The 22,077-nt window shown below is 39.6% G+C and overlaps 2 protein-coding genes across 6 annotated transcripts in view; one reads left to right on the forward strand and one right to left on the reverse strand.

Moving 5' to 3' along the window:
* Positions 1-3,368: 3,368 nt before the first annotated feature.
* LOC137995414 (uncharacterized) lies at positions 3,369-20,778 on the reverse strand. The gene is made up of 2 exons (XM_068840990.1): positions 17,769-20,778; positions 3,369-3,622 (listed from the first exon to the last, which is right to left on the reverse strand). Exons 1-2 carry the CDS (start codon positions 18,544-18,546, stop codon positions 3,552-3,554), a joined length of 849 nt encoding a protein of 282 aa, XP_068697091.1. The 5' UTR covers positions 18,547-20,778; the 3' UTR covers positions 3,369-3,551.
* Positions 6,043-22,077, forward strand: part of LOC137994132 (NLR family CARD domain-containing protein 3-like) — a 45,470-nt gene continuing 29,435 nt past the window's right edge. For 4 of the 5 annotated variants that reach the window (XM_068839819.1, XM_068839885.1, XM_068839937.1 and 1 more), the window contains exons 1-2: positions 6,043-6,162; positions 14,418-14,492. The gene's annotated coding sequence lies outside the window, so the exon portion shown is untranslated. The remainder of the gene's footprint in view (positions 6,163-14,417; positions 14,493-22,077) is intronic. The other variant, XM_068839853.1, reaches the window with a different exon arrangement.

Consider the following 22,077-nt stretch of genomic DNA (forward strand, 5'->3'; position numbering starts at 1 on the left):
AAGAAAAGTACGCCTGATCGTGGGTTAGTTTGTTCCGGTCAGCCTTTTTATTGGTCCCATCTGACCAATCAGTGACGAGAATGGATCGGCACCTGCCAGACTGCGAGCAGTCTCTCTTTTACTCTAAAATCGTTGAAACGAATGAACACTTCAAAATGGCTGAAACTGCGGCTCGCAAATACGGCGACCAACGCCCGCACTATTTTCGACCCGTAGCTTCGGCCACTGAAAGTCCAACGTACGCGTTCGTTTCAACGATTATGGAGCAAAAGAGAGACGACTACTCGCAGTCTAGAGCTCTCGATGTGCTGCGCTGGCTAAAAGGATCGCAGCTCTGGGAACGAGAATGCCCCACTCCTGGGATCATGAGTTTTGTCAAATTTCCTACTATTCCCCAGCCACGGGAGAGGAGATCAAGTCAAATCCCCTGGGCATGCCAGCCCTTCCCCCCTCCTCCCCCCTCCTCCCCCCCCCCCCTCCCCTGGGCAGCACGGGCAGACAACCCCATGGATTCGATACCGCATGACTTCAAGTTATTTGATTCAGCTATTGATCTGTTATATTTTCTGTTGGTCAAAATCCGGTTTTACCAACAGTTCACTCACCTTTAGCCTGCGTAGCTGGTGGGAAATTTTTATTGAAGGATTATTTAAACACGTGGAAGTAAATCGATGGTTGTGTCGTTGTTTTGGCTGCGATTTACTAGTGCTCATGCCAGTCGCGGCCAAAACCATCGTACTCGCTTCTCGCGAGTATTTAAACAATATAATCCTGCGATAAAATATCGCGCCAGCTACGCAGGCTAATTCACCCTTCATTTTCTGTGTTGTCTCGGGTTATTTGATGGAATTTTACGGTAGGTATATTTTCTCACGTCAACCGCTGCAAATTCTAAGAGAGCTATAAGCGTATCAAATAACTTGACGCCATTCGGTCTCGAACCCTCAGGGGTGTCTTCCTGTGAGAGCAGTATCATGAATTCGTCATTGTTCAAAACTCTAGTAAAAAACCCGAACTGAAAAAATTGTGTCAGCGCTCGCAATTTTCTAAACTTCGAACGAGTTGACAACTGGAAGGAAGTCAAGGAGGGTTTTTGCGATGAGAATTGTTTACCAGAGGTGACTGGGAGATTAGGCCAGGAACAGTACGTGCTGTGTAGACCTGTGTACTGCATTAGGACAGAAATCTCGAATGGTAGTATTTTTGAAAATGCTGTAAATAAGATGGCCCGGTTATTAATTAAACTACACCCTCCGTGAGGGTACACTGGGTTGCCTGTGGTACGTGCAGCCCCGGAGGTGGGGGGGGGGGGGGACTCCCATATGGAACACACGGGGATGCTAGTCGGAAATTTTAAATTTAACCCCTGAAGGAGACCATCTGGGCGTGGCTCAAGCTTTTTGTGACTCCTAAAGGAGACCAATCTGGGCGTGACTTAAGCAAATTTTGACCTTCGCGGCTTAAAATATTGGCGCTTTGCCCGAAACACCCTAAGCGAGACCAAAATCCAAAATTTACACCCCTAAGCGAGACGACGAGCATCCCCATCTGTTTCATATGGGAGTACTCCCCCGGGCTTGCAAAAACAAACCAAAAGGTAATTAACAGGTCCTCACACGTTCGTACGACGAAACAGATCCTTTTCTGAGGTTAAAAACCTGGCTACTGGCCTAACTCTTCTTCCTACTTTCCCAACCGCGAGAAAACCGCGGTAAATCAGCCATCGCCAAAAAATGTTTTTTTTTTCTCAAAAAATATTTAAGTTAGGGGGAAAAAATACATCATTTTAAAGCTAAGAAAATAAGCTTTCCAACAGCATATAACTTATTTACAGAAAACTGAAACATTTTATAAAAGCGAAAGTTGAACGAAAAAATTTAAGAAAAATAACAGTAAAATATGTTTTCTAGGCAAAATTTGGTCATTTTAGCGTTGATTACGAATTTTTGGATGCAAAACTAATATTTTCTGCAATTTATCTGCCTTCTTGGACATAAATTCGACCGAAAACTGATAAGGCACGAATATTTTTAGATTTTTAGGAATAATAGATAACGTGGTTCAATGCGTAATGTGATAATGCGATAAAAGTGTCAAATTTGCGACCCATTGCTAACGGCAACGGAAGCGATCGCATTACGAATAATTAACCTCTGTTGCCAAAAACCACTCAAATAACCGGTCAGTGTAAAACGCAGACTGCAGACTGCAGACCAGGGATAAAATGCAGACTGCAGACTGTGGGTTAGTAAAATAATAATGAAAAAAAAGTTATAAGAGTGTTAGTAGCCGTTTGTACTTTCACACTGAAACCCCAACACAGCTCCCATCGCTTTGGTTGCCCCACCGCATGTTTTATCGAACTCTGTAAGAATTGAAGCTGTTTGAATCCTTGTTGTTGTTTGAAAAAGGACAGTTTCGTTAAGTGAGTTGCTTTTAGGCAAAGAAGTCACCACCCCGTAATTCATATACCCAAGATACCGGGTTTTTGTAAGTTTCTTTTTCTGTCAAGTGTGATAAAGTTTGACAATGAAATGAGCGAAGTCAAAACAAAGATCACAATCGCCCAACTCTTGTTTATGCAAAGTCAAAATTTACTCTCCAAGACGTGTACGACGTGATTTATCACCAGGTAATTCCATCATTTTGGAAATAGCAGCTACTTTATTATTCATCTGCGTCACAAGTTTTCACTGATTTTGGGGCTCATTTTGTTGAAACTCAAGCACGCTTCCAACAGGCCTGTGAACCCTTCCTGCTTACAGAGCAATACTAAAAAACTTCTCCCATATCACATTTGAACCTTAACCTCGAAAATTCAATACACAACATGATATTATAATTCACAAAGGCAGAAAATACCACAGAATCCTTTTCCAGCGAAAATTTTATTGAAACAAACAACATATTTGCTCTTAGAGGCGAAAACCTCTTCCTATTTGATTGCGTGCGTGAAGACAAGAAACTCAATTGTGTCAAATTACCATGTACTTCAGGTAAATACTGCTCACTTTGATTTTGTCTCGACGGGCGATAGATTGTTGTCGAAGTCCAGTACTCGTCGCTTTTGAGATTCATGCCTAGTTTATCCAACTGACTTTCCATTATTGAGCTCCATAAGGGTATATTTTGTTTAAGGATCCACTAAAACGCCATTCGCGTTGCATGACTTTCGACGCCATTGCAGGCTAAGTTAATGATTCTACTGTGTCCACCAGAGAAATCTACGCAGTTCCACTACCCTCTCGATCCTAAGAAAATACGCGCAGAAGGCTCTATACACAAAGACACCACTTACCAGGGGAGTGACAGGCAAGACTTTTACCGACACGGAAAAAAAAAAAAAAAAAAAAAGAAAACAAACAAACTAAACGAAGACCTCGACTGGGTTTGCCTTATAAGGCAACCCAGTAATCAATGAAGAGATTTATTTATCAGTTATGACTCGGTCTCACTCCAGTAATTGCACCTTATTCTAAAAATGGCTCTGATCATTGTTTCCGCTTTAGCTGCCGGCCGGAATGTCAGCAGTCGAACTGTCAAGATTCCTATTAGGGGCCTCCTTTTTCTTTGCAGATAATCTCACATGAGAAACGTCTAAATTTGAGCTCAAGAGTATAATCTAGGAGAAAGAATTGATTTATGAGTCAATCATGGTATGCACAAGTGATTCCTGCCACAGTTTAACTAGCACCTTTAAATTTAATTTCAGGCGTTGGGCCCTGTGCAATGATCTAAGTTTCCGTCGAGTGAATGATATTAATAAAACGACTAAAAGTATTTTAACATTTTTAATTTCTCGCTTAACTGCTGAATACCCCGCCACTCCAAAAGCGACCTTGGAAAAGTGTAGCTACACGGCTACGCAGTGGTCATTACCACCCCTCCCCCTAGAACATGTTAGTAAGGAAAGAAGGGGCTACGAGAAAACGCGACTACACGGCTACGCAGTGGTCTTTAACGAAATCGTGTGCTGAATATAGCACTCGTTTACTGATTAAGCCTAAGCGCTCGTTTCAGTGATTAGGCCTAAGCACAATTTAAGATTTCATTTCACGGTTCGGTTAACTACGCCTTTTAACGAGATCGTGTGAAGAAGGGTGGTTGTAGCCACCGCGTAGCAGCGTAGGAGGGGGACATGGGGGGGCCCTAAACACCGCAACACCGCAAAAAAAATTAACGAACACCGCATCACCGCAAGAAAAGTCGACGAAACACCGTCACCGCAACAATTATTTTTAGCTACATGATTTTAACGTCTACACTTGACATAACACGTTTATACCTATTTGTAAACAATTTTCCACAAAATAAACACAACAAAATGTACTCTTGTCAATGCATGCCTACGCGTCGATACTGTTGATACCAGTAAATCAGTTTTCTTGTACTTACTCGGAGAGGTCGTTTGTATGAAGTTCCATGAACATTACTGAGAAGTTGACCCGAAAAGCTGCCAAGAGATAAAACAACATTTCCAGAGTGTGGAGCGTCCTCTTAGTAACAAGTATTGTTACATCAATAAACTTCGGCGTTCAGTTCCTTTGATCTCTAGAGTATTTTGAAAGATTCATATTGCATTAAAGTTATATTACAACATTTTCAGACAGGACGAAGCTGAAAAACATTTCACTGTATAAGGCGATTATTGAATCGTATGGCTCTTCCAAAGCGTGACCTTGCGCCTAGAAGAAAGGTTGTGGACCTCCCGATTTCTCCTTGAAAGTAGCTTCCACTTTCGTCACTGGCTTCTACATCAGCCTCATCGCTGCTTTCATCGTATTCAGGCTCACTTCCGCTTTCCCCGATCGCTTGTTCTTCAGTTTGAGAGTCCTCTCCAGGTCCTTCACTTTCCTGTACATGTTCCTCATCTTGGTCAGCTTCTTCGAAGGTAATATTAATGGGCTGGTCAGACCTGATGCAGTGTCGCTGATAGATGTACTCGGGTAGAGTACCATGTTTTGCCATCGTCATCTCTTGGCGCACTGTTCGCTGTCGTACTGCAGCTCCACCTTTTCCTTCTTCGTAGAAAAAAGCTACGCAATCAATGATGCATTCCGCCTCGTCGTTTCCAGAATATCCACGATTAACCTCACTGACCTCGGCCATGGTTTCCACGTGTCTAAAGGACCTAAAGAAGGCTGAGCTCCTGGTGGCAGCAGTCACGTTACTTATCAAGTTACGTATTTATCAACGAAAACAGCTTCTCATTGGCAGCTTAAGGGTATTGAAGATTAACTCGGCAATTTTGGTCTGTATTTTATTACAAATTAAACACAATGGTACGTGCTTGTCATAAAATATCACGGATTAACGAAGTTTACGTGCTGAATTTAGGTCTGAGAAACATCAAACAAGAAATCACAGCACCGCAAATGATTTCATTTCACCGAACACCGTAGCTTGAGAAACACAAACATCGCACACCGTTGGGTTTGCGATCACCGCAACACCGCAAATTGAGATTTTATTCACCGCATCACCGCATTGAAAAAACCATCAACACCGCAACACCGCAAATCCCCATGTCCCCCTCGCGTAGCCACGTAGCCACTTCTTTCCTTACTAACATATTCTAGAGGAAAGGGTAGTAATGACCACTTCGTAGCGGCGTAGCCATCACTTTTCAAAATGCTTTTTGGAGTGGCGGGGTACTAAGCAGTTACTCCACCAAAGTTTGCCACCCAACCAAGGTGGCGTCAGAAACAGTGAAAAGGTCTATTTGAGCTGAAGAATATAATCTAGATGAAAGAATTGATTTGTGTGTCAATCGGTGTCTGCACCAGCGATTCCGGTCACAGTGTAAACAGCATTCAACAAAAAAACAAGCAGCTTTAATTTAATTTAATTTTTAACACGTACAGTGATTGCGTGCAGGGTGAAATAGAGACGAATCACTATCAAAACGGAAAAATAGTGTAAAATGTTCTGGAATTTTCAAATAAAATCGCGTGACTGATTCTTCAACTTTGCTATGGCAACTGTCATTCAAACATTACCAAATTTGGTAACGACATTTGATACTTCATTTGCTGCTCCGAAGAAAGGTGCAAGAGTTGCTGCTTGTTTCTGAATTAAGTGTTTTATTTCTCTAAGTTATGAAGAAGATGAAAAGGGAATCAAGGCCGGACTGATATACTATGAAAGCCTCGTAAACCTTTGGTAAGCGTTTTAAAACACTGTAAAGGAAAATACTTGATAGAATGACGATCTTCCGACATTTGGGCATGATCGGTTATTATATGCGGAAAGGAGCGATTGCAGAATACCCCTCCACAAAGAAGCTTTACTTTAGTTTTACTGCGCGAGCTGCAGTGCCGAAGTGAATGAAAGTGGTTAAAGTGGATTGAGTAGAATGGCTGGTGCCAAGTCGGCTTAAGTTTAAATTGAGTTGAGAAGAATGGCTGGTGCCGCAGTGCTGTGGTGCTTTTTTGAGACAATTTAAATAGCGCTTTGCACTAATGACGTCATGAAATTATAGACCCTCAGGTGACTCAGACAAGCAAAGTTCAGTCTGTAAGAGTCACAACGGAAATGAGGCATAGTATATTTGCTTCAAATTTGGTTTTAAGCAACGTCGACCATGTTCTTGGCTCTATTTTCGAGAGAGAACCAAAACACTACACAGTTGAGCAGCTAGAACGGTGTTTAATTAAAGTGTATGGGGTTGAAATTGACGAGCAAACGTGACAACCATTTTAAACGAGTGAGGTGCTGTATAAGGTCGCTCGTGTAAACAGTGAAAGTGACTGCCTGCCCCAGGGGAGGGGAGGGGGGGTACTCCCAGAAAAGTTGGGCAGGGGTGTGCGGCCCGCTTCCCAAAACCCTTACCCTATTTATGACCAAAATCAGCGATTTTCCATACCCTATTTATGATCTGACCAAAAATTTGATACCCTATTTATGACCTGACCCTTAAATCAATGCCCTTGTGCAGACCTGCCTTATAATAATATTATTATTATTTCCCTAGTTAAGACCAATGTTAAAGGCAATGTTTATCTGCTTTAATTAGGTAGGTTATAAGACTGCATGACAAAGTTTCGAGCTCATCCTTACATCCTTAGCATTGTCCTTTAAATAACTATTTTTTTCTTGATTTGACTCAGGGATGGCACTAGGATTTTTCAATCTGAGTCCTGGGACCCGTATGTTCGGCCAAATTGGGGTCCCAAGCATTTTTTGGGGGTCCCAAAATCTTGGTGACTCTCTGCGAGAAAAAGAGTATGTTTTAGATTACGAGAAAAAGAGAGTAACCAACTTGGAATTAATATTGACGCATATATGCATAGGACCGGCCGACAAAGGCTTTTTCTAGAGCCGTTACATTCATTCCTGGACAAGAACTCTGTTAATGAAAGAGCACCCTTCCCAAGGGTTTACGCATCACTGGTTTCCTACCTTAGGAGCAACGAACAGTGACGTCTTTTGCTATATATTTGCATTCAGTGACTTGCAGAGTACATTCCTCTGAAGAAGACCGCAGAAGGCGGTCGAAAATTTAGTTTTAACCTTTTTAGATGTTTTAAACCCCCTTCTTAGAACTTTAATTATGAGCACAGATCGCTCCAACAGTTTTACAAACAACAGAATATACTGACAAATCAAAGCAAGTTGTGTGAGTTATTTAAGTCAGTGCCTTGCGTCCTGGGACGCATTAAAATTTCGATGATGCATCTTTTGGATTTTATTTGCGTAAAAATGCACGATTTCTGCGTTAACGCGATCCCTGTGACTGTGATGCAATGTTCGGTTAATAAAATATTTCACTGTATTTACTCAGATTATTTACGGGCTGCTTCTTTATGGTGTGGTCTAGAATGATCGAAGTCTATGTCTGGTCAACTTCAGTTCAAAAACCCCGAGAGCCCGGCCCGTGACCAAAACGGGTGACAATCCGTTGCGGTACAGACACAGTTACAGTTTCCGCATAAACAGAAGAAATGCCTGATATTAGTGATAAAGCAGCTGCTTACCATCCTCACAAACCACAGACGCCCTAAGCTCAGTGTGGGCATGGCCGACAAAAATATAAGGATTTATATGGGAATCCTGATAAAAAGCTTAAAAAGATAATTATATGAAAAAATCCCAATTAAAAAGCCTAACCTTATTGCCTTTGTGGATAGCTTCCTTCATGTGTGGTTATTTTCTAGATCCGACGCGATTTGAGCCATTTTTCAATTTCTGGGTTGTCAACGGTTATAATAAAATCCCAAGGCCAGAGACTAAATTCTCAGGAGCCACCAATTTGAGTCAAACATTCCTGGATAAAATGTCTTCCCACGGTCACAATTCCACATCAGAATCAATTGACAAAGGTTGAACTTTCAGAACTCACCCCATCATCAACGCAATAGCAGTCCTGTAAGCAGCGCCAAGCGGTCAATACTGCAACAACACAGCTTTTGAAGGAGTTGCTTTATCACCAAAATGGCCATGGCTTCGACCATTGTTAACAAACTGAGCCGTACCGGGGTGGCAGATCGTAGTTTGCCAACCTCAAATTTCTTTATTCCCCTGTATCTCCTGACATGACTCCGTTGTCTCAGTCTTGTCATCCAATCACAGTCAAGCCTCCTTCGCATTCACAAACTTAAACATCTGGGGGGGGGGGGGGGGTACTCCCTTATATGGGCTATATAGGTATGTGCGGCCCCAAAGGGTAGGGTTTCTCAGCTGTCTTGGTCATAAATAGGGCATCGATTTTGGCCATTTTAGCGGCCAAATCCTCACGTTGTGCTTGATGTTGTGTAGGGTCACTTAACAACAGCAGAATTTTTGTAAAGAAATGTGCGATACATAGCGGCCAACGACAACGACGTCAAATGCGCAGGTTCTATTTGCCATTTGGGACAACTTAAAGTCTGATCTTGGTGACCTGATGGAATCATTGAAGGACGCATCTATGAAGTTGTGTATCTATTCCGGTTTTCAAGTATATTTTCTTTGGTTGCATTGAAGTGTACATGTACATTGAAAAGGAAATGCATGACGAAAACTTTTCTGTGATTTCGAATGTACTTTAACATGAACATGTAATAATAATTTGTTGTTGAAACTGAGAAGTCAAGTTGATTTAAAAGCCACAAGAATTTTATCGCTGTCTCAAACGAAAAGTAAGTTAGCCTTACTAGTTAAAACAATAAACACGGGATGAAAATAAATACAAAAAACTGAAGGTGACGTAATAATGTCTTAAGTGCTGCTTTTCTATTGGAACACTGGTGCTCCCAGTATTTTATGCCCTTCTCCTAACATTTTCTGCTGTGCGCCTAGAAATATACACTCGGTAGCACAACTGCTCCCAAAGCCAAAAATAAACTTTGAGCCCTGATGATTTGAGCCATTTTTCAATTTCTGGATTGTCAACGGTTATAATAAAATCCCAAGGCCTGAGACAATTCTTAGGAGCCAACAGTTTGAGTCAAATATGATAAAATGTTCCCACAGTTACAATTCCACATCAGAATCAATTGACAAAGATTGAACTTTCATCTCAACCCATCATCAACGCAATAGCAGTCCTGTGAGCAATGTCAAGTGGTGAATATTGCAATAAAACAGCTTTCGAAGGAGGTACTTCGACCATTGATAACAAATTACAGTTAATACTATTGAGAAGTGTATTCCCAATGTTTGTAACTGGATGGCATCAAAGCGACTTTTCATCAACAACTCCAAAACCGAAATTTATGATCATCGGTTCTCGCAAACAATAATTATTGGCTAAGATTAGTGTGGACAGTGTCACAGTGGGTTATGCTATGATTAAACCCGTAACACCTCTACGAAATCTCGGTGTATGATTCGACCAGCACATGACAATGAGCGATCACATTGGGAAAATATGTAGCAAAGCGTTCTACAGTCTCTATGACCTACGACAAATAAGAAAATGCTTGACGGATGAGGCCTGTAAGACCCTGCTGCACGCACTTATGACCTGTCATTTAGACTACTGTAATGCCTTACTGCATGATGTCTCACAATACCAATCGCAACGTCTACAGAGGGTTCTCAATGCAGCTGCTTGGTTGATATGCCGTTTACCAAAGTATTATCACATATCACCACTGCTTAAAGACCTTCACTGGCTACTGATAAAATATCGAGTTATCTTTAAGATCAAGTAGTGCTCTGCTAGTTTTCAAAGTTCTACATGGTCTAGCCCCCTCATAATTATTTGGAAAATCTGATAAGAGTGAAGCCAGAAGGATGTTACCACCTCAGAAACAAAGATCAGTTGTTGGTTCCAAAAACTAAATGCAAAACATTTGGAGACAGGGCTTTCTTCAAATCTGGACCCGTACTGTGGAACAGTTTACCTGACAATATTAGACAAATAACTACATGTAACATACAAAAGTTTAAAAAAGAACTTAAAACATTTTTATTTAGACTTGCCTATCAATGAGCATCAGTCATTTATATAAACATAAATACCTTTCAAATAGAAACACACAATTTTAAATTTACAAAACATGTTTCGGATGATCGACATTCATCGTCAGTTGTGAATACAAGTGAACCGCTAGTCGGTGTTATATACAGATAGCTAATAAAATGCATGAGTACTGATTAACCCGAACATCAAGTTAAGCAAGGACAGCCTCAAAGAGTTGTTCCTTGTTGCTACTGCCCAGACACATTTTCTATTCCAGGGGAAATATTACGATCAGATAGATGGCGTCGCCATGGGCTCCCCTTTGGCACCATTGCTTGCGAATCTTTTCATGGGCCATCATGAAAGAATCTGGCTACAACAATACGATGGTCCTGCAATTTATTTCTACCGTAGATATGTGGATGACACATTTTGCCTATTCAACAACGAAACGGATGCTTTGGAATTTTTTCATTATATCAGTGATAAACACCCTAACATTACATTCACCATGAAGACGGAGGTCAACCACAAACTACCGTTCTTAGATGTCCTCTTGGACAACAGTCACATCTGTTTTTCGCAAGAGCACTTACACAGGCCTTCTCACCAATTTTCTTAGTTTCTCACCTTTTCCCTACAAATTAGGGTTAATACGAACGCTCGTGGACAGGACATTTAAAATTAATAACACCTGGACCGGTTTCCACAACAACATTAAGGAGCTTGCCAACATTCTCGGAAAGAATCAATTTCCATCCAGTCTAGTGAACAGAACTGTTAAACAATACCTTAACAAATTCTTTGCCTCCCCCCTGCACGCTTCCGCAATAACCAACTCTAATGAAATTCGCACGCACTACTACAAATTACCTTTTGTTGGCCCTTTCTTGACTCACATTCAATGCAGAATCGAGAATTTAACACAACGCTATTGTAAAAACTTGGACATCAAGCTAGTGTTTGCCCCATACAAGATTAAGAACTTATTCAGTGCCAAAGATGCTATTTCCAAATTATCACGATCCCGTGTTGTTTATAAATTTTCTTGCGCAGGCTTTAGTGCCTGTTATGTCGGCGAAACAAACCGACATCTTGCTACACGTGTTCGTGAACATTTAACATCTGATAAGAACTCGCATATCTTTCAGCACATTAATGGGTCAGAAGCATGCAAATCTTTATGCTCAAAGGATTGTTTTTCAATCCTTGACACCGCCTCCACGCCTTTTCAACTAAAAATCAAGGAGGCCTTACACATAGGTTGGGAAAAACCGTCATTAAACAAGCAAGTTAATCATGTCAATTTAACACTTTCATTGTAATTTTCCTCGTCCAATACCCATTGTCTTCTCATCATTGTATTTTCTGTTACCTCACATTCACGTTGTTATTTAATCAGTACTCATGCATTTTATTAGCTATCTGTATATAACACGGACTAGCGGTTCACTTGTATTCACAACTGAAATTTAAAATTGTGTGTTTCTATTTGAAAGTTATTTCTTGTCTGCTATTAGTTCGAAAGTTTGGAAATATAAATACCCCAAAAATGACATTTTACATTTTACTTAGACTAAGCTATATATTTTTAATTATCTAGATTAGCTTTCAGGTAATGTAATTTTATTGTAATATAATTTTAGTATAATTTTAATTATTTTACTTTAACCAATAGTGAAGGCGCTATATAAATGCATTATTATTATTATTATTATTATTATTATTATTATTATTATTATTATTATTATTATTATTATTATTATTATTCTATCTCCTATAACTTTATGCCAATTTACAACACAATAGCGGAGCCCATTCCTTGGGCCTAGGGCTAAATTGAGGTAGAAGTCTATCCTACTTGATAGAGAGTGTCTTTCTTACATGTAGGATGCGAGATGTTCCTAGCAGTGCAATCTTCTGTAGTTCACTAATTTTGATGTTACTGTACCTGGTATTTGTTTGGTGTATTTCTCCAAGCCCTTTTTTATTAGTCCCAGCGCTCCAATTATTATTATTATTATTATTATTATTATTATTATTAGTATTATTATTAAATTGAGCCGTACCTGAGTGGCAGACCGTAGTTTGTCAACCGCAAATTTCTTTATTCCCCTGGGTCTCCCGACATGACTCGATTTTCTCAGTTGTGTCATCCAATCACAGTCAAGCCTCCTTTGTGTTAACAAACTTAAAAAACACATTCACAAAGCCGGTAAGCGTTGAAAGATGGGAGAATGAAAGCTGTAGTGAAAAAACGTTTGCGCATTAATGCCGTTTTTATTAGTTAATAGGACTTTGCACGTAGTAGGCTTTTTGCAATCTTAACTGTTTTTATCAAGCCTTCAAGGAATTAACATTAATTATGCAAAGGAAAATGTTTCCTGTAGTTTATAGTTTTTCTCAGATGCTAATAATTAAATTTCACTGGCTTCAGTAAGTCCAGCCACAAAATATTCAAAGCACAATATCCTATGAGAACAAAGTGTATTTGTATTTGCATGTTAATTCCTTGAAAGCTTGAGTCAATGCAGTCATTTTGGGAGACCCAGGGGAATAAAGAAATTTGCGGTTGACAAACTGCGGTCTGCCACCCCGGTAAGGCTCATTTTGTTATCAACGGTCGAAGCCGTGGCCACTTTGGTGATAAAGCACCTCCTTCAAAAGCTGTTTTGTTGCATTATTTGCTGCCTGAGGTTGCTTGCTGGCCTGCTATTGTGTTGACGATGATCTATGTCAATTGTTTCTGATGTGGAATTGTGACCATGGGAACATTTTATCCAGGAATATTTGACTCAAATTGGTGGATCCTGAGAATTTAGTCTCTGGCCTTGGGATTTTATGATAACCGTTAACAACCCAGAAATTTGAAAAATGGCTCAAATCGTGTCAGATCTGGAAAATAACCACACATGAAGGAAGCTATCCACAATGGCAATAAGGTTAGGCTTTTTAATTGAGACTTTTTTCATGCAATTATCTTTTTAAGCTTTTTATCAGGATTCCCATACAAATCCTTGTATTTTTGTCGGCTATGCTCACACTGAGCTTGGGGGCCACCTGTGCACAAACATAAAAGCCAATTTGAAAGAGATTGACTGTTTTGAAATGCTTATTTTCCTGAACATTGAAGATCGATTGAAGAGTACACACCATTTTGTTTGCAAGATGAAACATGCTACGCAGTTTCCACGCATAAAATTTGGCAATGAGCTTGGACACTAGAACCTGTGTTATAAATTACAGATACCCTGGGGTCGAAATTTTGGGACAACATATTTGAAAATTTAGGTGCAAGTTATAGTCGCAAATGAAATTGTATTATTCGTAATCGTAGGAAAAATAGGAGCCTGCAATACATAATTATTTGTAGAAAATCACTGAAAATGGTCGATGATCAAGGAATGGATTGCTATTATGCGCCATATCTCCAAATTGAAACAAAATAATTTTTTAAATTGCCTTATTTATTTGGGCAAAAGTTGCGGCAAAATGCCAAATGCTAACCCTTTTATTTCAACGGTGAAAGCTGGTCGCAAATTGCCGACTCCTCCATATATTTTAATCACAAAGGGAAAAAATTCAGTTGCAAATGTGACTGCATTGGTCGTTGAATTTCAAGTCCTAATTTACCATAAGCATATAATTGGACAGGCCTAATTATTAGTTTTATAAATTGTTTCAATTTCCATATAATCCGGTGTAATTTTCGCATAATCAACGCATGTTTACACATAATATGGCCAAGAATTTCTAATCTTTTATTTTTTTCCACATCCTTTCAGAAGCCCAGCCTATTCTACTCCGTCGATAGATTGGCAGTGTACAGTTATTTTATCTATTTTCTAAATGATTATTGCAATTATTTATTTTTGTATATTTATCATTTGCAATTAATTATTATTTATTTACATCTTTATGATACCTATGGTTTTGAGGATATTAAAGACAGATGGAGATGTAGAGGCCTAATCACTGAACTGAGCACATATGCTTAATCAGTAATCAAGTGCCATATTCTAAACTGTAGGCAACCGATTTCCAAGACTGTGGCACTGTGGGAGCAGTCAATTTCTTAGTTCACTTTGGCATAGTGAATGAAAAGGTCAGTGAATCAACACCACGACTGCGGCACTGTGACAACGGTGTTTTTAGGGTCCATTTCTTGTTGCCGGGTATTTTGCAATCTACCCGGTGTATATAATAAGGGTTGCAAACATGTTTAGGAGTCAAAAATAAAGAACACGAATCGAACAATAAAGCCTTACCTTGTCTTCTTAATACCTGATCAAATTACCTTATTGGTGTTTTTGTGGCATACTTTGGCCATTTCAGCGTGATTCCAGTGGGTTGCAGGTTCATCTCCCTATGCCTGGGCTACTTGTGGCTCGAGGCTTCACCCCTCACATATCGCATTCTCACGGCGGATTTTAGAAGAAAAGAGACTGCTCACAGTCTATCTCTATATTTATTTTCGACTCCTAAAAATGTTTGCAAATTCCCTTACAAACCCTTACAATGTACGCCCTTGGTGTAACTGATCGTGACACTCAAATAGGCTGTTTTCAAGTTCATGTCTGCCTCCTTCAAAGTGAGTGTAAATGCAAAGTTTTTGTGATTTTCAGTTCTAATTTAGGTATGAATGAAAACTAATTTTTATAAGGAAAACTTTGCACTTAAGACTTGCTTTAAACAGGAGGCTGACATGAACTCGGAAATGGCATATTGCAACATTGGCTTAGGTCACCCGCGGCTCTTTTTGCTTGAAATACTAAGAGCAGTACCTGAAACACTACCAGTGGCATTGTTTACTATCTAATACTAATGTGTATGGAATGAAAACCTCTTAATGGGATCACAGACCTTTGCAGTAAAATAAATGATCTATTTTACATTATGGATGCCCACCCTCCAAATAAATGTCCAGAATACTGTAAGGTTTGTATCAGACGACCCTCTCTTATAAATGCCCTCAGTTTAATAGACCACCACCCGATGAAATTACTACAAAATATGAGGAAATAGAGAAATGAAGTGCATGTGTTTAATCTGCCAATTTATTTTGTTGTTTGCTTGATCAACAAGGGTTGACAGATTGTATTTTGTTCAATGTTGAGTTCAAATTGAAATACCGGTAAGGGTATTGATCTCGAGTCAAAGACTGCCCTGACGTAGTAATGGATGGACTGGATAGTCTGCTATTTATAAACTCTCTTTAAAGTGCCCCTGTGATTAAAAAAAAAAAACACTTTTTTTTTCTTCCCCCCCGCCCCCCCCCCCCCCTCCCCCATGCATGACATAGCTTGAGTTGACTGTAAATGCTCTGGGCATCTATCATGTCAGTACAGCATGTATATAGTATATTCCTTGAGTTACTAATGCTCCTTCTTTGGGGCAACCAGTGATGGGTTTACAATAATTTTATTTGCCTGTAAGGTCTGGAAGTAGCAAAAGCTGCAATAGATTTTGGCATAAGCCATAAGGGATGTCAAATCCAGACTACGTCATTTTAAATGCTGTCTATTGTAGTCAACATCATCAGCAATAATTATGTTTACAAATAAACCAGGCATGGGGTTGGTTGAAAATTAACTCGGTCAAAGAAGATGGCCCAAACAATGCAAAGTAAAGAAGTTCCAAATACCTACTGTAGATTGTGCTGTACTAATCTGAAGCAAAATCTTGGCAAATTCAAAACAACTTCCCACTCCTTCATGGTGAATTTATTATTAACAATCAACTGAAGCATTTAATTTTTTTAAATCGTTTATAATCAGGAAGCAATGGTTAAAATGTTTTTGTTTAGATTATTATATTATACTAGATCAAAATCACTGAAGTAGTAAATTTTGTCAAAATTGAGATTGTTCCTTTCTCACCACATGACTGGAAAGAAATTGTTATGATCAAAAAAATGTGCTCTGTGGGAGCCTACAAGTGCTTTCTTGAGAAACTGCAAAGATGGAATTACAAGTGAGAATTTCATAATAATAAAAGAGTGAAAAAGGTTTTTTCCACTAAAAATTATCTTTTGATTTGCCAACAAAAGAAAGTCTTGTCCACAAAACTTAACCCAGAATTCCAAAACCAAAGAATTCAAGATCATGACCTAACTGATCATACAGAAGGTGGTGAAGAATTTAGCTGTCATTTCTAGAAATGTTAGGTTGCGCAAAGGTTATGGAACAGATTCAACCTTTTTACAGATAAAACCTCACAGTGGTGCAGCTCAAAGGCAGCATGGTCCAACAGCAGGAAAATAACTAATTTTCTAGATGAAAGAAGTCCATAATTGTGAACTCACATTAGTAAGGGAGACTTACCCATTAACCACTGTTGTAAGCACTTTTGAGTCTTAAAACAAGAAACATCAAAAGAGAAGGCAATGCAAGAGCATGTATGTACTCCGACAGTGATAATTAAGTTCATTACGTCCATGCAGTTTCATTCAGGTGGCGACTTAATGGCCCTGTTTTCAAAAGGTGTTATAATTGTTTGAAGTCACTTGAATACAGGTGAATGAAGAAATAATCCATGATAATTATTGTCAAAACCCATATGTGTGTTATAATAATTATTTTAAGTAGAATTTTTCTTCTTTAAGGCATTGATAATTTGGTTGCCCATGTTCATCCTTCAAATTAGTACTTGACTTGTTTCTCAGTGACATTGGAGTTTTGAAACGTTCCGCAGTTGTTAAATGCACTTTTTATTTTTTTCTGCATCAGGAAAACTTAATAATTTCCCTGCAGGCAGAGTATAGAGATATTGGTTTACGCAAGGTGGATGTATCATATTGCCTCCTAGCTACATGTAGCAAATGAGAATTTTCCATCTGCTGGTCTAATCAGAGCTAAAACTTCTCCTCCAGGCAGTGCATTTGAATTGGAGAGGATTTAGAACACCTGTCCACTTTAAAGCTGCATTACTGTGGGCCACCATGGTCCCATAGTGGTGGGAAAAGTACCACTGTGGTCCACATTTCTGCATTCAAGTAGTTTAATACATGTATGCATGATTACTCAATGTTGATTAGGAGTTATAAATGACTGTCACCTCCATCCCACAGTCACACCCGTAGTTGAGTATGAGAATTGATTTACAGTGTCTCAAACCCTTAACTTAAAGCTAAAGATTTTAAATATGCCTTTATCGCACCTCAACGAGCTATTACATTTTAATCTTTTAAGTGCATGCTTCAAGGCTTAAAGACCATAAACGACAGTGAATTTCAGTAAGTGTAAATCAATGAACAAAATGTTAATGATATATGAAATGAACCATGTACTGAACTGGGGATATGAAATCAAGTAATGCTATGATCATCTCAGTTATGGACGCAATTTTAGCAATTCGATCGATCGATTTGTTCAGCACTTACTCGTCTTTACGAATTTGGCTGGCCGTGAATGCGTCTCGTAGCGATCTGCGATCCACTTGTTGAAATCATTCCTGTCGTACATAGTCTTTTGTAGTTGTTCGGCTTCGATGCCAGTAGTCTCTGATAATTTAGCCCAGAAATTCACATTTTTGCCTCCTCGTCGGATTGTACGGGCTGGTTCACAGTAGACCAGCTGTTTCTGCAAAGCGTTGTTCGGCATGCGGGTCACGTGAGCAACGTATTTGAGATGAAATTTATCGGCGAAGTCACCGATGGGAGTAGCTCCGCAGATTTTTCTCAGCTTCTCATTCGTGATTTTGTATCCCCAGTCCCATTGCTCTTTCAGCTCAGGATTTTCAGCTTCGTGTTTCAACCGTTCAGCTTTCTGTTTTTTAGTTTCTCGGGGTGGTGCTTTTTTGCGCTGGAAACCACCTTTGACCATTTTTCGAAGATATTGGTGCCAAATTGATTCTAACTTAGCGTGCTCAGCAGAGCTGAGGAGGTCAGTTTGCGCAGCGTAGAGGAGGCGTGCGCGGACGGTTGATTCTAAAATTTTTACTCGTATCCAGAGGTTGATTTCACGATCGCAGAGGATGTGTTTTATCTCAGTCCATTTTGACCATGCAGAGGAAATTTGCTCAGCGAGGGGTGGATTTTTCGCGGTGTTGTTCAGCCAGTAGCCTAGGTAGCGCAAGTTGCGCACGTTCTCGACTGCGAAGCCATTTAGCGTGATGATTGACTCTTGAGCGAGTTCTTCTTCGTCAGCGTTGAAAATCATCGTCTGGGTCTTATCTTCAGCGATTTTCAGGCCGAAGCGGGTGAAAAACGGAGTATATCGCGTCGACGCTGAGCTGAAGGGACGACGCTGAGCGACAAAATAAGACTATATCATCAGCGTATAAAATTAGCTTAACTTTTCGCTTACCAGATGGAGGAGCTATGGCGCGCTGGTTGCGGTCGGTGCTGCGCATGTTTATTCGATACTCGATTTCGATTCCACAGTCATCGGTGATCTTTTCAATCTCGTGGAGTGCTACGCGGAGGACCGTGTCCATAAAGATGTTGAAGATGCAGGGGGACTCTTGTGCACCTTGGTGTACCCCGACTTTGATGTCGAAAGCATCAGTTTTTTTGGTACCAGAGATGTACCCCGTCGTATTTTCGTAGTTTTTCTCGAGGATATCGATTAGCTTATTGGCACCAGTGCGGAGACGAAGGATTTTGTACAGTAATTGTGTAGAGAAGCCTGAAAAATTCAGGACTTCCGTACTGCGTGAACTGGTGAACTCGTGATACCGGTGCGATGCTCTAACCAACTGAGCTATGAAGCCACTGATGTTGGGAGCTGGTCATTTGTGGGTTGTAATTTTCCTGTGAGGAATGAAAGTATTATTGTAAAGCAACTTTGTACACATTAGGCATGCAGTGTTGTTGCAGTGTCCCAAACCCTTGACTGAAGAGTAACCATCTAAAATACACCCTTGTCACATAAATGACTGACTGCATGAGTGCGGGAAGTCCTGCAGTGCCAAACAAGTAGACTAGTTTGGGAAGTGTCATTGTATAAATTAGATGGCTGCAGGACTGCGTTGGCAGACCGCAGGACTTTGTAGAAAAGTGGACAGGTATTTTGGAATCTAGCATTTGAATTCTTGGATTTTCCTCTGTCCAAGCTTAATTCGAACCCCCTAAGCTTATTAAATAATTAGAACGCACAAATGACTATCTCCCAACGTCACAGAGATTAAACTGCAAATTGATCAAAACTTTTTATCCAATAATGAAATGCCAGGTTATCACTTCACCTTTCAACCAAGCCTTTCAAATGCTGGAGGAGTTGGTTTTTACATTAAGCAAGAACTATCATTTACAAATAGGCCAGAACTTACTGTATCAACAAATGACCTTGAGGCATTATGGGTAGAAATGCAAAATGGATCTTAACAAAACGTATCTGTGGCATAATATACACTAATAATAATACAGGCATCCTAATTCCAAGACCCAAAAGTTCATGGATAATCTTAACTCAACAGTTGAAAAGATTCACAGGGAGAATAAATACTGTATTATCTTAGGAGATTTTAATTTGGATCTCCTCAAATCAGAATCACACCCTGATACAGATAACTTTTTGAATCTCTTAGGCTCCTTCAGTTTTCTGCTTCATATTCTGCAACCTACTCGTATCACTGATCACTCTGAAACACGTATTGACAATATATTTTTTAATTCTCTGGAACATCTCACCTTAAGTGGAAATATCAATTGTCTACGATCTTACTGACCATCTACCCAACTTCCTTATTGTGAATAAATAATATTCTTCTCTTCCTAATGATGCTAATGTCTTTAAAAGAGACTCCTCTAATTTGAATGAATCTGCCTTAAGTCAAGACATCCAGCCAATTGAGTTGTGAAGATTTGTTGAATGCCACTTCTGATCCTAATGTAATGTTTAATTCTTTTTATACAAAAGTCTCAGAAATTATTGATTTTCACGCCCCAATCAAACAACTTTCTAAATGTGAATTAAAAATGAATTCCAAACCATGGGTCACTACTGATGTAAGGCATTCAATTGATGTCAAAAACAATATCTACAAGAAGTACTTGAAAACAATATCTACTTATTCCACAAAATTTAAACTCTACAGGAATAAACTTAATCAATTACCGAAACTGAGTAAAAATAAATATTGTTATTATACTAATTACTTTCAGGCAAATATTTCCAACTCTAAGAGAGTATAAAAAGTAAAGTCTGTAGCCAAGTGGCCCATCAGAGCCGGAGCTTATCCCAGTTTCTGTGGGATGAAGCGACTAGGAGTATTTTTACTCCCCCCTGGATGGGATGCCAGTCCATCCAGGGTTACCCCCAGCATTTCGCTGGCACCCATTTATACACCTGGGTGGAGAGAGGCACCGTGGGAGTTAAGTGTCTTGCCCAAGAACACAATGTGCCCGGCCAGGACCCGAACCCGGGCCACTTGATCCGGAGTTGAGCACACTAACCATGAGGCCACCATGCCTCCCTAAGAAAGTATGGATTTAGGGATAAAGCAACTTGTAAACCTTAAACGAAGGTCTGACTGTACTCCCACTAAATTAGTTGTCAGAGTGGTGAGTGATGTTGAAGTAACTGATCCTAAGTTAATGGCAGATTCTTTTAACAATTTTTTTTCTAATGTTAAGAAGTTGACAAAAAATATTCCCAAAGTAAATAAATCCCCTCTTGAGTATCTTACATTCCCATCCCATGATAGGTTCTTTCTCTTCCCTATGACCAAGGTAACAATAGCAACAAGTGTACCGGACCTTACAGCATACCAATTGACATTCTGAAATCTACTAAACATGCTATATCAAAACAAGGTTGCTGCCTAAGGAAATTTTCGGGGAGCCCTTCGGGCTTCCAACATTAAAAGTTAGTAGCCAAGGTCATTTTTTCAAGAGCCCAGAATTAATTAATTCCAGCTGGGATCATATTTACAAGAAAGTGAGGATGAATCAGGGCGCCCGTTCGGGCTACTCGTTCAGAAATTTGGTCGCCCGCGCTCGCAAATAAGGTGCCCTAGGCGACCGGGCGACAGTTAGGCAGCAACCTTGCAAAACCTTTAGAAATTATAATTATTTAATGCCTCTTTTTCTACTGGAATTGTTCCAAGTGATCTTAAAGTAGCTTAAGTTATTTCTGTTTTCAAAAAGGGTCTACAAACTACCCTAAATAATTCTTATCATCCCATCTCTCTTTCAATTTTTAATAAGCTGCTGGAAAAATTGATGTACACGTAGGACAGTACTTATACCATTAGAGTGTAAAGGGTTAAAAACAGACTTTACCTCTCATTAAATTCTTGTATATCTGCACTGTCATCTGGAACTGGTTCACGCACATTCACTGCATCAGTGACAAAAGGATTACTGTCATTCCCTAGCCTGGTTTTAGAGAAGGGATCCAAGATATTGTCAACTTCCATTTCCCGAGTGATATCTGTGCCAGTTACATCTACATAGCTGAAATCAAATAGCAAGGAAGTAGGACATCTTATTATCCGAACGTTTACCATCAGACAGTACTCAACAACAAAAGCAAAATAATTTGCAATTAATTGTAATCAAGGTTATGAGGAAACATATTGTCCGGTCAGAATCTGATGGAGCAGGGAAGCTAATTAGCTGCTGCAGCAGGTGGTAAAGGCTGCAGTATCAATATAGACATCTTTCAATGAATACACATGTTGATTTGCCAATCTCATTTTTAACAACATTGTATACCTGGTAGATGCCTCCAAGGATAGTGCAGGGT

The sequence above is a fragment of the Montipora foliosa genome, chromosome 1 (genome assembly GCF_036669935.1).
Source record: "Montipora foliosa isolate CH-2021 chromosome 1, ASM3666993v2, whole genome shotgun sequence".
Lineage (NCBI taxonomy): Eukaryota > Metazoa > Cnidaria > Anthozoa > Scleractinia > Acroporidae > Montipora > Montipora foliosa.

Coding starts and splice junctions, on each gene's coding strand:
- LOC137995414 (XM_068840990.1), bottom strand. CDS start 18,546: ATGATTTTCAACGCTGACGAAGAAGAACTCGCTCAAGAGTCAATCATC. Junction 3,623..17,768: donor AGCCAAATTCGTAAAGACGA/GTAAGTGCTGAA, acceptor TCTTTCTCCTAG/ATTATACTCTTGAGCTCAAA.